Below are 17,955 nucleotides of genomic sequence, written 5' to 3'. Positions count from 1 at the left end.
TATATTGCTGCCTGTTATACTTGCGAGACGAAGTTGTCTTTTTATGTAGTATTGCTATGATCTTGTTAATCGACTTTTGTGTATTTCGTATTTTACCTCGCTTTTCTTCCTGTTTAGGCTAATCGCGACAGCGAGGATAAATTATGATTTAAATAACACCGATGAAGTGAAGGCACGCCCATGAACGGGTTGACACTCGAACCCAGAACCATCGGTGTGACCATCGCACTTGGCCACCGAGGCGTCTTACGATACTTACAAAAATTGCTGACCTTGACTACACGTAAGCTAGATAATGAATACGTGCTGATATATCACTATCCTTAACCGTCTTTGTACCTATTCATGTAAAAAAAATATATTAATTAATTTGAATATTTTAATTAATACTAGTTTAATTAACTAAATATAATTATGATTATTTTAATATAAACATGATTATTTTAATTTAAACATTATTATTATTATTATTATTATTATTATTATTATTATTATTATTATGAGACATTATAATGTATTTCTAGATACGTGCCTGATTGGATCCTGTGGTTAATCGTATGGCAACATTTCTGTTAGATTTTGCAATAGCAGAGAAATTCCACTTTTTACCTATTTTGCTTAATTGCAATGATGAGGATGAAAGCTACAGCAATGAAATAGGTGAAAGAACGTGCGCATCTAAACACATATGCTCTGGCAGGGATCGAACTCAGAACCCTCTTGGGCAAACATGTTCAATACATGAATCTATAATTATGGCTAACAAATAAATAAAATTAAATTTACAGAATCACTTATTTATGTGGTAGCAACTGTAATAGTGTACAGACGGAGATATAAAGTAGATTAAATAATAACAACAGTTTTTGTCTTAACAACAAATTAATATTTGTTCTACATGAAATGTTATTTTTTTTAAAAAAAAAACAAGCACGTATCAAACAAAATAAATTCACATAAAATACATGTAATTTTCTCCAACATACAACTTTTTATGTTTAATTTGGGCCAAAGAGCACTTTGACTACACAACTTTGCTTTCAGTTGAGTCAAGCTGATCTACAATTGTTTTATTTTAAAATTGTTTGTCAAAATTTGTTTTAAAATCCACTTTATGGTCGGATAAGCTAATCGAGACTGAATCTACAGTTTAAAATGCCTCCACTATGAATCGAACCCGCAATCCCTTGCTTGTACAATTGGTAAAATAACTAGAACTACAATGAACTCAATAAACTTACTGCACATCGCGCTACGACGCCAGGGGTCCCGGGTTCGAATCCCGGCCTGGGTTTTATGAGTGTCCATTCATCAATTTCATCATGTCATCACTCATCCTTATCTTCGCAAATTAGCCAAAAGTGGCACAAAAAGCGAAGAAAAATAAATCAAATGAATGAATCAATAAGCTTACTATAAAATAAGGATGACTTAATTTTCGTAGTTTGTTTCTGTTTGCACACATATTGAAGCCGGACTATGAACCTACATTTTACAAAGCATTCTGATTGAACCAGAAAATTTCTTGTCAACTGCACGAAATTTATTAACAGGAAGCTATTGCAAAAATCCGGAAGTGCCATATTCTCCTTGCTGTGCATTAGAACAATCTCAAGGTTTTCCAAACCTTCGGATGGTTACATTTTTTTTAACTGAAAGTATATTTTTCTCTATATGATGCCCTTTCCAAAGCAAAGTCCAGTACTAAGATCCACATTTTTGCGTCAAAATCGGCCGAACTCTTGTCCTTGAATTGCGACTGACCCTGTTCCACGAAAGCCCCTTTGATTTCTTGCTAAGGTCGCGGAGTGACCGTGAGGAACTATGAGATTTCTTTTACGCTTTTGCCGGATTCCGTTAAACAAATTATGGATGCGATTGATCAAATTACACTCTCAATACGATTTAGTCAAAACTGTGTACAAAATAATATATTTTGACGTAATCGAGTGTTCAAAAGTGACAACCAGCACGTAGCCATTATTTTACGATCATAGTCTGTATATTTCGATTGTCTTCATTGTAGTAGCTATTGCGACAATGAGTGTTTCCCACCTACCTCACTATTGGTTGTATGAAAAACCGATAGTTTTAGGCCACATAATAGTGTGTCTTTTATCTGTTTCAAACGTTTCGCAATTATAAATGCGATATTGTAATTAGATAAAAATAGAGAATCCGATATACAGTAAAACCTCGTTAATCCGGACCCCGATAAGCTGAACTTCGCGTAATCCGGACAGGCAAAAGGGGAAAAAAAAGAAAAGCAGAATGCAAGGTTTTAAGTCCGTCGGGCACATCATCATAATATGGGTATCGCGTACGTACGTACTGCATTGTCGTCTTGCTTTACATTTTACTGTACTGTATAGTGTATTTAGGCCCATGCCCTTTAAATACACCATAATAAACGTGTTTTGTTGCTATGAACGGAGTTTTAATGCACTTTCTATTGTACTTTTAGGTTATTTCAGTTAATTCGGACGTTTGTTAAACCGGTCAACTTATCCCTCCCATTATTCCGGATTAACGAGGTTTTACTGTAATTACTTACGACAATGCCTAAACAGCATTTCGAAAAGAGTATTTGGATATGAGTAAACAGAATGTGAACATATCAGTTTAGTCAGTTTCGATTACGTCATTTTTTTAACAGTGTAAGGAACCACACAGTTTGAAGTTTATAAAAAGGTAAATTGTTACACTTCTCCCCTCATTTGAAAAAAAAACGTTTACTGCTATTTTATGCCATGCATTTTCAATATTAATATAAGCCCTAATTTTATGATCCTATATGCTATTTTTTTGCAAGATGAAGGAAGAATACAAGGTAACAATGTGACAATGCCATCAGAGGAAATTAGATGTCTTAGTCTTACCATTCTAGACTGGTCTTGACTTATTAATTTTTATATATATTTTTTTTTACTTTATTTATGAATTGAAACGTACTAATACAGCCTCCGCCGCTCATCGCATGGAACGTTTTACAAAATGCCTCCATATATTATGTTACATTGTTCATAAATTTCTTTCACTGGAAAACCTATGGATATACAGTGATATGTTTTTACACCCCACCAAAAAAGTCAAATGTAAAAAAGTACATCAGTGTAGACTATGAACCTGTAAAATATCATCCTAAATTCTGAAAGGATAGGCCTCCTTATCTGCCAATAATTCTATAAATTGTGCATGACGATAACTTATGTTGACATTGGCGTAAAAACTCGTATCTTGAGTGATAAAAGTCAGTGAACTGCAAGTCAAGAAAGTACAACTTCCCCTGCCTCCCGAAGTTTAAAAGTATTATCTAACTGCAGAGGAGAGAGGCGCCGTATGTCAACCACCTTCCAAATAATTTGGTGATAATATTCTTTGTACACAAGCGTTTTTAAAGTGGTTAAAGATATTGCGTACTAAGGCTTACCGAGTTCTGACTCCATTGGAAGGTTGAAGGCAGGGGCAACTTGGGCACTCGCCCGAGATAAAAATAATTGTTTGTGTACTGCTCTTTATATAGTTTATAGGACGCTGGTACTTCCAATTAAGTAACAAATTTGATTTTTCTAGACTTCATGGATTGTTTTGATAGAATTACTTTAAAATATCCAAAATTACTGAAATAGTATTTTAAGTAGTAAAAATCATATTTCCATATAAAAGAAGTAAAGTTTCACGTGCACTTTGCACCATGCCATGAGGCATATGTAGGGGGATGTGGGGGTAGGGCACCACACATTATATCGATTTCGGTCATGCTGGAGGTGATGTGATCAGCACAACGCTCCAGCCGCCTTTACCCCCCCCCCCAGGTAAAAAAATCCGATCTTAGATCACCCAACCCGGGAATCGAATCCGGGTCTCCAGCGTGGAAGTCAGACGGCCTACCGTATAGACCTCCGCGGATCCAGTCCTGTACATAGGTAAACTATAAATGCATTTCCCTCTGACTTACAGCAGTGAAATGTGCCTCCTGTTACAAAATCATGAAATAGAGGAAATGTAACATTATAATCGTGACTGCTCTTCCACCTGCGTCAAATACGTCACCGAGAAATACTAGACCGACAAAGAAACAATTTGGCAGCTTGTACAAAAGCTATCACAACCACTAATATGTGCGCCGATTTGTAGATCCATCAACGCAAGTGAACACGCTGTCAACATTTCAGGAGCTACAGCAGCTATAAATATCTTAAGACCAGTCTTCAAAACTGTGGCCGAAACTTCAATCGATTCGTGCAAATTTGCATCGATCCAACTTACGTTTTTGGACATTGCGCTTTTTTTGAAAAGGGAAATGTGGAGTACGTGTTGAGGAAATGGCTGTAAAAAGCCGATTTGCAGCAGCAAGCCTTTTTTCGCTATCTAATCTGGAGGGACAGGGTCCTTGCCAAGAGTTCAAGGATATCACAGAGTCTCTTGGGTGTTCACAAGTCCAGAGATCATTGCGTATGTTTATTTGGCATCAAGGGAGTAACAGGCGTTATCTCTGGTTGCGGAGGACAAAGGAGAATCGCGAAGGAGTAGTTAGGAGAAGTTTACAAATATTCTTCTGTACACTGTAAAAATGTTGACTCCAGAAATGACTGTAAAAGGCCGTCAATTTCCGTTTTCGTCTAACTGCCAACTGATTAATGCAATTTTATGAAGGGTTTTTTTCTGGGAATAAAGGTTCTGGCACTCAAGTTGGTTTGTTATTGTTATTGTATTGGTTTGTTATTGTGTTCATCCGAAGAACTACTCAAAGAATTGTTGTATGTTCACAAATCATCGTATATCCATCGTACATAAACACACACATACACATTTATTTCCTTAAAATATTATTTATTGGTTTTACTCTCTTCTATAAAAAGGTGCCGGTACGGCGTACCGTTAGAAAGAAAGCAGTACAACATTGAGGCAGACGAAAACTTTCATATTTAAATATTTATTTACAGATAGGTATTGCTTAAAGTGAGAAAACATAGGTTTCCTAACAAGTTCTATTTTGTAAATTCTACACCTATAATTCAGGACTGTGACAAATCTAGTAACATTTCGTCTCAGTGTCTTCCTCGAAGTTATTATGCGATAAACACCAAGGCAGGAGTGTTAGACCTCCGAAGAACATTCGTGTCTCATTTTTGTTGGCTTTCCCGCACCCGTACAAAATCCGCAGAAATGGCTCCCCTGCGAAGAATGTGTAGCTTGCATAATGAATGGTAAGAGAGGGGCGTACACTTGGACATATTTGCTACATTTTCTGAGTATAAACGCTATTTAATGGACAACACTCTTACTTAATTTTATCTCTTCTGTGTTTTTTTCTTTACCTGCTACATATATGAATGTAATTGTGTAAGATTTGATTCATTTTTTATCTACGGTAATGTATAAGGATGATATATGTAACCTCTATATGTATTTTTATATATCTGAAAATGTGTATAAATATTATTTTTATGTGTATAAATCCTCAAATGTACTGTGCACTGTAAAAGGGCAGATGCCTGTTGTGCGCAGGATAATAATAAATAAATAAATTTCTTTCAGATTGAAAGTAGACTGGTACAATTGGGGAAGGCGATATACAAATTTTGATATGTTTTACAAACTATTAGGTTCTGCGCATGGTTACGTAAGTTTAATGGCCGAAGCTTTCTGCCACTTTTGGCTAATCGCGACGAGGCGGATGGGTGATGAATTTATGAAATTGATGAAATGATACTCACAAATAACACAGGCCACCGAGTTGGCGCAATGCAATGAAATACATATTTAGTTGCTTCTAATCATATAGCACGTATATACACACAACTATTTTTCACGTGTTTTTCTTTTCTATCGTTGTCTTCTTCCACCCCTATGCATTGCCTTGATGCACGTACTCTTCAATCACTGTAAGAACGAAGTGTGTATGAACAAAATCACGGGATTTCTGAGAAATAGTTTCTTTCGTATGTGTTAGTTCTTATTATCTTGCTCATGATTGTGTTGGTCGTAGCTGTGCAGCTGATACTCGTAGTACAATGTGCCACAACTTCAATATAGAAGCTACGTTCAGTGGCATGGCTTTATCACTGTACTGTATTCCTTACGGCAGGATTCGTGCACAGCTGCCATTGGAATAACCAATAGGATTTGAGTTTTGAGTTTGAGTTGTTGTTTTAAGTCCACTTTTTAGGGTAATCTGGACCGGACGTACAATTTAAAGTGGGATCCGAACCACTGTGTGCATTCACCTGGCATTGAACCAGGGACCCCTTGATTACAAGGCGACCACGCAACCACGACGCCATCGGGGAGACTTCCCAATAGGATTTCTCACAAGCCACGTTATTTGTTTAAATTGATATCGTTCACAAGGCGAGCAGAGAATAGGTCTGCCTGTCAGTAGGAGGAAAACTCGCTTGACAGCCCTTGCGAGAACGCCATAACTCACTTCATATTTTACACGAAAATACTGTTGGAACAGTCGGTTATGATAATTTGTGCAAGGAGAATTTCGCGTGACAATTTGCAATTTGCTCCTTTTACATATATAACCCAAATTACATTGAAAATATGGTGGGTTGCATACACTGCAGGAAAATCACTTCCCATAGGCAAATTCAAGGGTGTTTGGGAAAAGGCACATAACTCACAAACTGCGATATTTTGTTGAGTTCTTTTAAGCCTCATTAAATCAATTAAAGATAATACGTAGTATAAGTATAATTTTATATTTAGCATGCGTAAAGATTCTAAACAGCGATGCTGATCAAGGGCGCCCGCAGGGAGGGGGCATGGAGGCACTTGCCCCCCCCCCCGAGATTTCTGGAAAGAGTTAATGTAATTCGAACGGTGAAATTGTAGCGATATATTATAACACAAAATATTGTTTTCTGTGACTTGCAGGCCGTAACTTCGTAAGCTACAGCAATTATTATTATTGTTAGCCTAGTAGTTTACAGGTACCCTTCGGCACGTAAAAACATGGAGCAGAGGTACCAAGAAGGACGATAGGTTAAGTGGTCTGGTCTCTGACTCTGATTGATATCTGTGCATTGTGATAAAGTACAGAAAAATAAAAAGATCTGTTCATCAAGAAAGTGATAGCCTAGATGTTCATTGAAAGGAAGAAATGGGAATCCAGTTTCTATCTAAATAGTAGACTCGGGTCTGAACTTATATACAACTAATAATAATAATAATTACTATTATTATAAGTATAATAACAATAGCAATAATAATAATAGCAATAATAATAATTATATAAACGTTTCTATGACTGCCCCCCTTGAGAAAAAATCCAACGTGCGCCCTTGACGATGATCCAACATTTATATCATGTCTGTAATGTTTTCTATTGTAAAATTGCATCTTTTGACCTAAGGTCCTTTTGCCGGACACTCTAGAATTGTCATTTGAAAGGCAATGAAAATTCAACTGTTGCTGAACTGTAGCTGCATTTTTTGCGCCCAATGTAGCATATGGTGACGATGTATATTGACCTTGTCTACCGCTGGCAGGAAAGCAATGTTTTATTTACTTGTTTATGGTTACTTAGCATTTGTTCATCCACTTTGGTTAATCACAACGATAAGGAGTATTTGTTTGGTGATCACGCGAAGATGTCATTGACTAAAGGAACACTTGCAAAGAAGACCTTGTCTAATCCAGGACTCCAACCAGGGATCTAAGGTGGCGAGATCGAAAGTTCACTTTATTCTAATCTTCCCTTAGCTCAGAAATTTCTATCTTTTAGGAACGGGAAACGCTCGGCCTGGCATGAGTATCCATTAATCAACTTCATTTAATCATCAATGAGCCTAGTCATTGCCATTAGCCAAAGTGACAGTAAAGCTACTTAAAGTAACAACAATACAAATAAATATATGTTTTGGCCTCTGTGAATGTTTCTACACCCAACTGTTGATAAATGAATGCATGAGTAGTGAAAATGTATATAAAAAATAAATGATGTAATTGGCTTATGATAGTAAACAATTGATATTTGGAATTTCCGCATCACCGTCTACTAAACAATATTGCGGATTGATATAAAATTCACAGTCCCAGTTGGCTGGTTAAATAGACGAATGATTGTGTGAAAGAGCAACAACATGGTCTGGACTGGCAATCTGGTGGTTCTGGCTATGTCAGAAGAGGCAGTTAATTTCAAGCCAATTAGGACCTATCTTGTCGAAATAAATCTGCATATATTTGATAATGAAGTATTTTCTGTGTATTCCATAAAAACTGTTCGTGAAGTAGGCCTACATACAAGTATTAGAGCAAAAAGTGTATAAAATGGTTTCCATAATCAAAGGATCCTTCCTGCAAGAAAAAAAAAGTGCGGGTTTCTCGTCGTCTAGGGGATTAATAAAAAAAAAGCAGAAGAGAGCGGACTCAAAATTCAGGAGGAGTGGTCCCTGTCACGGTCGTGTGGCGGCATTTTGTTCATCATCGTTGCCAGGCATCACGTGAGGAAACAGTGCGTGGTGCCGCGCCTCTTCACTTCTCGATGTGGACTTGGGTCATACTCCTTCACGCTCGCAAGCAAATAACACCCTTCTGTTGGATCCACACCTTCTAATTCACCTCCTGCGCTCACGCCTCCACGTACAGGCGACAGCTCTGGGCCTAATTTCATGTAGGTCCCTTTAGAGAACATCAGAAGTCAAAGACGCATGAATGTCGAGATTAATGCTGAGTGGTTTGGTTTTTGATGATACACAGATTAGGGATGGCCAAATCCGGATAATTTTCTATTCGGATTTCAAATATCTGTATATCAGATATCGAATAATCAGGATATTCGGATTATCCTAAATATCCGGATATCCGAATGCGGGCATTTTCTGGACAGTTTTAGCGTTTATCCGTTTTACAGGCTATCCACGTATTATTTTATTAGTTATTTTCGTATTTCGCTACGAAATTTTCTACAAATCCTTCATCAAACCTTTTCTATTCGAATGTCCCCATTATCCAAGTATCGGATTATCCGAATATTCAAATTCTTCGGATATTCTGATTATCCGTTGCGCCTGAAACGGATATAGGATAATTTGAAACTCGGATATCAGTTATTCGGATTTTTTGGCCAGATCCCTAGTACAGATATGAGCTTAATCGCCGACGTTCTTGGCGCGGTGGTTAGCACAGCGCGCTACGACGCCAGAAATCCCAGGTTCGAATCCCGGCCTGGACATGGGTGGTCTTTGTGAGTGTCCCTTCATCAATGTCATCATGTCATCACCCAGCCTCATCGCGATTAGCCAAAAGTGGAAGAAAAGCCACGTAAAATAAAACTACTCTAATCAATCAATATGAGCTCCACCATTGAAGCACATGGAACTTTGTTATATATATATATACACACACACACACAACGTATCATAACTTTGCTTTTCTTTTGCTCAGATAGGCTAATAGGGACTGGACGTACAGTTTAAAGAAAGACCCGAACCGTGTCCATCGGGTATCGAACATAGGGCCCGCTACCGCTACCCCATCGGGGAGCCCCGGTTGTTCCTTTGTCAATCTCTCTTCATCAATTCCATCGTTTTGCCATCATAGTCGCGATCAGCCTAAAGAAGCTGAAAACGACAAAATAAGAAAAAATCAATGAGAGTTCTCTTTTAATTTTCCTCCAATCTACTAACTTGGCTTCCTCAAGGTTGCGTTATCTGAAACAAACAACGAATGGGAGAAAGGGTTAGTTATGAAGCATCGTTATCTACTCTGTTATCATACACAGGCCCACATGTGACATTGCGCCACTGGTGCTTGTCTTGACGCAATTTATTGGCATTGCTGAGTTCTATGAGTCCGGCTACTGTCAATGGGGCAAATTTCTTTTTTGTGAAAGAATCATTATTTTTAAACATAAAAAAACCTTTTCGGTGTATTTAGGCGAAATTTCTATAGTGAATATATGAGTTGCTAGTTAGCGTACATTTTAGTTTTACTTGCAAATGTGAAAGATAATTTTTACAAAAACATTATTTTTTTTTTATTTTTTTTGTAAAAGAGGGGAAGTATCGACATTGATGCAAGCCAGTGAAATTCATGGGTATCATAAACAATTTCATTTTAGAGGAGAGAACCGCAGTGGGCCAGTCGGTAGATTGTTTCGATTCCGGACAATGTTCCTACATAAAGCGGCTCTGGTTTTCAGCCAGCATCTAATACAGGCCCTCTCAAAACTTTAAGACCACCTTGTCATGTGTTTTTCAGATAAACAGAAAAAATACATAGGCGAGTGCTTTTCATGAAATCAACACTTTAAATACAAAATTGGAGTTATTATGTAATATTATTGAAAGGTACGTCAATATCAAGAAAGTGTAAGGGCATATTAATGCACTTATAACTAATAGATGCAACTAAAGGTACAATTTGTAAAATCATTAGATCTGAACTTTGAGAATATACTTGGAAACAAACATTTCTCCTGAAAGTAGATGAATGAAGTGTGAAATTTTAATAGTCAATAGGTCCACCTTTCAGTTTCAAGCACATTTGCACATGTTTTCTCATGCTGCAGATCAATTTCTGGCATTCTTGGAGCGTAATCTCATTCCATACTTCGGAGATAATTCGGTCCTCGCGTACAGACGTTACCCTGGGGGCGGCCGCAGCATGGTTTATCAACCACTGTACCTTGCTGTTTGAATTGGTTTATTGTGTTCGCCACGCAGGTTTTACTCACATTCAATGCGACTGCAATTTCTGAGACCTATTGCATCTGTACATACCTATTATTTGCCATTTCACGGCCACGGGCACAGATTCTCCCAGTTTTCGCTGTATTTTTTTTATTTTGCGAATTTTAGAAAAAAAAATATAAAACACGAGAAAAGTTTTTGGATTTTTTTTACGCCAAAACCTTCGTTCTTGTTCCACAATACTGTAAAAAAATCAGTACTGTCATAACAACGTCGGTTACGTGTATACACATTCATCTGTACTTCCAAACGCTGGATTTATCAGTTAAGACATTTGATTTTCCACTTTCGTATCTCAAGAACTACAAGACATATATCAATATTTTTTCGGCAATATATGCCTCACATACTATATTACTTCCATACAATTTCACTCCATATTTGTACCAAAGACTTTCGGTCAGGATTAATTTATATGAAAAAGTTGGTGGTCTTAAACTTTCGGTAGGGACTGTATAATGGTACTTGGGAGGTAAAGGCGGCCCGGAGCGTGGAACTGATCACGTCATCTCCACAAATGGTCCAGATTTTCACCACGGTGCCTTTGTGGCATGTTGCAATGCTGTACGGGTAACCGTAATTTTAAAGGAATAAATTCAATTACCTTGAAATATTTACATTGCGTTAAAAATTTCGAACGTAAGTTTATGAACATTCGCCAACTGCAGAGATAAAACAATATTTTCTGTACCAAAAGTGTACAGGAAAACCTTATTCCTGTGTGAACATTCAATATAATAGACATTAAGTGAGGACGTTATAGAATAGTCGAATTCGAGATTTAAAAATACGATTGCCTATAAGATTAAATTACAAGCGCTTTTTTTAACCGAAAATTTGGGTATTATAAAGTAATGTTGGGGCCAATTTCCCCGTGAAATACGACACCCGAATCTGGTCGGTGTCTTTACGAGCTTTGGGTTAGTCAAGTAACCTTGGCAAATCTTCACTACATATTTCGTTTCGTAATATGGTGCGAGGTTGAGTGGAAACCGTTGTGAACTGAATGGCAGTCCACACAAACTCTCTTCCGTATTTTCGTCGTCTTCCCCTCGGAAAAAAAAGGGAGAAAAGCAGCCCTTTCCAGAATCCTCCTTGTTTGCTCAATTCTGCAAAGTTCTCAGCTCGCCCCCCACCCACAATCCCATCTTTTCCTCTCCCCCCCCCACCCACCGTCACCCCCTTTTCGTTTTTGAAAAGTTCAAGGTTTTGTAAGGGGTTTCGGGGGGGAGGATAGCCATGAGCTCAGCAGATATCGGCTGCGTTGCCTACGGACGCCATGCAAGCTTCAGCTTATCGCGTTCGGAATGGTTCGGGTACGGGAGGGGGGGGGGGGGGGATGAAAAAAGATAGATTTCTCCGTGGCAAAACTCCAAGAGGTTTCGCAGAACAGTGCTCGCGAGTGCGTGCAGGCCGCCTTGGGGTAGGTCAGGGAGTGGGATGCATGCAGTGCTGCCATCTGTGACTACGAAACAGCAACTGGCGAGTGGCGTGGGAAGTTCATTTACATGAGCTGATTGTTAGTGCAGATCGAGGAACTAATGAAATACGGAAACGGAATTGTGGCTCTCGCGGTTAGCCATAAGTGGCAGACAAGCGAAGTAAAATAAAAACTATATAGCCACCATTCAAACATCGAGACAAGAATAAGAACGTTCTGGAGTAGTACCTCAAGGTTCCTACTTTTACTATTAATTAATGAATTAACGGGACACTTAATCAGTTATAATAAAATATTGTTTACCGATCTAAAATTCTACCAAAAAAAATATACATATATAAAAATATCGAGGATGTTTGTACATGGATAGATTGAGTGCGTGCCACTCGTACAACAATCTTTCCCTGAATGTAGGAAAATGCCGTTTTCTTACCTAAACAAAATATGGCAATATTATTTCAATGCAAACTAAATAACATCATTTTTAGAAAATCGGGAACGGCAAAAGATCTAGGAGTATATTTTGACTCTAAATTAACACCCACATTAACCATATTGACAGACAAAAGTGGTACCTATAAACTTCCAGGGTTTACTATAATGTGTAGCAGCCAGTGGCAGCTCTTAAGGGGGGGCGTGGGGCAGTTGCCTCCCCCTTTTGCCCCCGCACTAAGAGCAAGTAAAGTGTCCTTCCCACTTCCGCAGTTTTGGCACCCAATCGTCGCTACTGGTAGCAGCTTTTGGAATATTCAAATCCTCTAGTGCGTATGGAACTCGAATTTGACTCTGTCATGTAAAACATTGAAATTTTAAGATATGCTACAAATTTACAACTAGTGCAGTAAAAAATACCGCGATAAATGCAATACAAACTGGATTGCGTATCCCAGAGTAGATTTGTATAGTAATTTAATTGAAGAGCTCGGTATGTACGAACTTGATCAAAGAAGAGCAGTCCGTTACATGATGCTGCTGCGCACACTTCATTCATCTCTATGGATCGCACAAGTAATACGAGTTCCAATTACTAAGACGTTTTATGTGAATAGGGCACGTGCAAATATTATGAAAAGGTCACCTATCTGGAGAATGAATGTGTTCTGCAATGATGTAGAAAAACGTGATAATATCATATATATATATATATATATATATATATATATATATATATATATAATTTTTTAATATTAAAGCGTGAGTAATGAAAACACCCTTTGTTTGAATAATGGTACATGAACTTCTATATCACTATTTTCTTGAATATCCTGTTTGAGATATAACTATTATCATTTAACTAGTAGCATTCTATCATGTAATAAGTTTTGCTCGCCCTTCCAATATCAGTTTGTGGCAAAATTATTCTAGTAGCATGCAGCAACTAAGAAACAAATTTAAGTCAATGAAAATACTGGAGGAAAAACGACGCGGTAACTGCGGTTTCGAATAATATTAGATAATAGTGTTGATAGCTTTAGTAATTTTGCATTACAGATGTATTATAGTATAAGTTTAACGTTGATCAATAGATGTCAAGCGAAGTCAAATTTGGTGAATGGAAAGTTAAATGTTGAACGTAACATACAAACTCTCAAACTAGAGGCATTTCTGATCTCAAACGATAGTCATGCTTCGTATCCACCTATCTCTTCAGGCATACAACGCCATGAAGAAAAGCAGAAACCTTTGAAGGTCGATACAAAAGGGGAAAAAAATAAGTACCGTTATATTGCACCTAAATCAACGATTAAGCCGCAAGGGTTAGCTACACTGGCCATGTGACGTCATTCATCCCCCGAGGGATTCGGCGAGCAGGAAGCCTGCCACTCCAAGAGGTTAGTGCTCCCTGCCAAAAACTTTTTTTTAGTTCCCTCTCTCTTCCCACCCTTCAAAACATCCACATCGTGTGATCCACCCTCTTCTTTATTTTGGCAAAGAGGACGACGCTAGGAAAAGAAAAAAAGGTTAGGGTGTTTGTTCTTAGAGGGTAAGAACAGAGACCGAGGGATGACTTATTGTGAAATAAATTCCGGTCGTGAATTACTTGGCGGGCGGCTAATTTTAACTGGCCGCAAACATGGCCACAGCGCTCCAGGAAGCAGAAGGGAGGGGAGGAGGCGAAAGAACACGGCGGGAAACACCGGAGAAATGTTAATAAATCGAGCTATTAAGTTCTCGCCAAAACGTTACGACCTATTTCGCAACCTTTAAAAATGCAACATCAGGCAGAGAGTTTGTAATATGTTTTCCGAATGTTCCTCCGGAAATGATTTATTATGTGCGGACCAGAGTAATGTACGAGGCTTGTTTGAAGAATCCGTCAGCTATCCTAGCGCCAAGACATCAGAAAGAGCTGAAAATATGCGAACTACAGACTTGCTCATGACTTAGCGCCACTGCTCCCATGCCAGGGTTTCAAATGAGGTGATGGATCTATACCATGGAAATGTGTTGTTCCAGTTGTAATTGAATTACATCGTACTGGATTTAAGAAGAGCTTTTGATTATGTGAACATTCACATATCAATGGCTTTTCTACTTTATGCTTTTGAAGATTGAGAAACAAAGGTATCGGTGAACTGTAATCCTCTCTGAAATAAGTCCAGCCCAGCCCACCCCCTTCCCTTCCCCCTAATCCAAGTATGCTATATGGAAAATCTTCAAAATTTCTATCGTAGACCTACAATCAGAAAGGGGGAGAGAAAGAGACAGAGAGGAAAGGATACAGAGAGAGAGAGAAAGAGAGAGAATCTTACCAGCTATAACCTCGAAAGAAACAGCTCACCTGAATAAATGTCGGTCATATTTTGATCCCACACGAACGAAATCCCTTGGTGATGATAATGTGAAGAAAGGGTAGGGACGGGTTTCTCTTTCATACTTTTGTTATCCATGATATAATTCGCATTCTGTCAGAAGTGTTAAACTCCTTAGTTTTATTGTTTTACAACCTGTCTTACAATGTTGTATACGAATATGAAATTTCCAAACGGTCTTACTGATATACTATTTTCTTCTTTTTTCGCAGGTATAGTGGCTGTAGGCAGCCACGCCAGGAATTTAAGGACAGGGATGAAGGAAACTACGGAACCGGACACGGTTGGAAACCGACTCCAGGTACCACGGAATCAAGACAGCCCCCCACAAGACTGCTCGCCGTCCAGCATGGTCACCTCGGCTGCTGCGGCCGCAGCAGCGGCGGCATTTTCCGGCCTCGGCCCCGGAGCAGGACTTCCTCTTCTCGCCAGTCAACAGGCCGCCGCCGCTGCCCTCTTCGGTGCCGCTCCCGGGTCGCTGCTTTCGGCCGCAGCCTCACAGATGATGGCGGCGGGTCCTTTGAGGTTACCTCTTCTGCAGACTGCGAATCCACCCGTCTCAGGTATTCCCGTCAGCCTCCATGCGACTTTCGCATCCGGTCCAGCGTTGTTTCAGCACGGGGCGCTGACGAGGGGGTCCCTCTTCAACTGGTCGAAGTTGTCGTCAATTAGTGGTCAACACCATCAGTCCCCTCCACCACCCTCGTCGCCTTCGCCCAATTCCTGTAATTCCAATTCCTCCAACGGGAAGAACGGTCCAAGGAAACACCACGGCTCGAGGTCCGGTGACGGGAAGTTGAAGCTGGACCAAGATTCCTCTCCGATGGACACGACGCAAATAACCCAGCTAGTTCCGGACATCAAACCGGACACCCTGTCGCCTCCGACGTCCGGATCCTCTCCTCCGTCCAACGGCAGCAGCCACGAGACCAACGGGAAGAAGAGCAGCGGAGAGAACGTGAAGGACGGTCCGGGTCGAGACAAGATATTCGTGTGCAGTGTTTGCAATCGTTGCTTCGGGTACAAGCACGTCCTCCAGAACCACGAACGGACACATACCGGCGAAAAGCCTTTCGAATGCCGCGAGTGCCACAAGAGGTTCACGCGCGATCACCATCTCAAGACTCACATGCGTCTGCACACCGGCGAGAAACCTTACCACTGCACACACTGCGAGAGGCAGTTCGTCCAGGTGGCCAACCTGCGCCGCCATCTTCGAGTCCACACTGGAGAGCGACCGTACGCTTGCGAGCTCTGCACGTCACGGTTCTCGGATTCCAACCAGCTAAAAGCCCACATGCTCATCCACAAGGGCGAGAAACCCTTCGAATGCCTACGCTGCAGCGGAAGGTTCAGAAGACGCCACCACCTGATGCACCACAAGTGTCCAATGGACGAGAACAGCATCGGCAAACCCAGACGCGGGAGACGTGCAAAGATGGTCACCGAGGAACCGGAACCGTCCCTCAAGGATGAAGAAGACGAAGACGAGACCGACCAGATGCTGCTGGACCTGGCGCCGACAACGCCACTCATCCTGGAGAAGAAGCGAGAGAGGAAAGCGAGGGAAACTCGGAGGGTCATCCGGATGCAAGCTCTGCCAACGGTTGCGGCCACCATCACAACTCCGGACCCCGTAAATCCAACCCTTGCGGGTCTCCTGCCAAGTCTTCCGGAGCAAACGGAACCGGAGGACCTGTCCATGAGCACCGGGAACGGGGACGGCGGCAGGCACCTGAGGCGTCGGCATCCGACGGCCTTCTCCCACAGAGGCATCGACGAGGAATCGGGCGAAGACTCCAACGGTTCCAGCACCGAGTACAACCACAATCACATTCACAACCACAACAATCATCACAACAATTACCTCGACCATCGGCATCCAAAACTACGAAGGCATCACATCCTCCAGTCGCCGGGTGAGAATGGGACTGCAGAGCCATTAGGGTTGATCAAACCACCTGTCTCCTAGTTCATCAGCTTCCTGAGACGCACTTATGTTCCTCTGGTTTTTTTATGTGGTACGGGTATCTATAGTCAACGTGTACAGTGAGTACAGAGAAAAGGAAAAAGGTGATTATAAACTTAGTGTAAAAATTCCTCCCACTCTCAAAGAAAGGAATGTCCTAGCCCAAAGAATTCCGGGAGGAAGTTATTCAGGGATTTGTAAGTAATTATTCATTTTTTCTTTTTCTGGGAAAGAAGCAGGATGTAGAGGCCATCACAGAGAACGTGAATGGAGCGTAAACAAGGTTCCTCAATATTAAATACTGCATTAATATCATCTATTGTTGTTTGTAAAGGTAGCTCCGTTTCTTGGTTATACTTGCAGTTTTTCAATTGATTGCATAAGAGATTTTATGAAAAGTTTTTCTCCTGAACTGTTCCTTCATGTTCCACGATGCCTCCACATCTTGCCTGATTCTTGTGAGCAATCCTTTAACTATTGTTACCAGGCTGCTGCTTTTGAAAGGTATGGTGGGTTACCTCGAAAGAAATAACAAGAAGTTTTGAGGACTCGCGAGATGGGAGAGTCTCAAAGTTGTGCGGAAGTGCGTCTATTGTTGGAGTTTAGATGTATTTATAACACGCGCTTCCCGCATCACTCTTCTGCGACTCATTCTTTGTCAGAATATTCTTGGCTGGAGCGATTGTGTTAGCTTCCAGCCCTTAGTCAAATCGAAGTGATATGAGGTTGCAATGGAGAGAAACCAAAGCTAAGTAAGTCTCAGGATTAGTTTATTCTGGTCATTTAAGATTTGTTGAAAGTTACCTTCGATCTCACTGAGGATGTTATTGTTTTACGGTGTCAAGTAGTCATTTCCTGCACTCGCTATCGTAGCTGGAGTTTTTAGTATTTATTAATTCAAAGCGAGGATCAGGATTTTGACGCTGAGAGTTACCAAGATTTCTTCTTTTAGTCTCAAAAGGGGTAGTGATAATGCACCATACCATGATATAGCACTTCAAAGATCACTTAAAAACATTGCTGGCTTTT

General features: G+C 40.2%; 1 protein-coding gene across 1 annotated transcript in view; it reads left to right on the top strand.

Moving 5' to 3' along the window:
* Window positions 1-17,566, top strand: part of LOC145986315 (uncharacterized) — a 151,453-nt gene extending 133,887 nt beyond the window's left edge. The window contains exon 3 of the mRNA XM_083120221.1: window positions 15,170-17,566. Coding sequence (XP_082976347.1) covers window positions 15,214-16,929 — 1,716 coding nt within the window. The 5' untranslated portion in view covers window positions 15,170-15,213 and the 3' untranslated portion in view covers window positions 16,930-17,566. The remainder of the gene's footprint in view (window positions 1-15,169) is intronic.
* The last annotated feature ends 389 nt before the right edge of the window (window positions 17,567-17,955 follow it).

Source organism: Lepisma saccharinum, chromosome 1 (genome assembly GCF_977018435.1).
Source record: "Lepisma saccharinum chromosome 1, izLepSacc3.1, whole genome shotgun sequence".
NCBI lineage: Eukaryota > Metazoa > Arthropoda > Insecta > Zygentoma > Lepismatidae > Lepisma > Lepisma saccharinum.
This window is presented reverse-complemented; position numbering and strand designations above follow the sequence as displayed.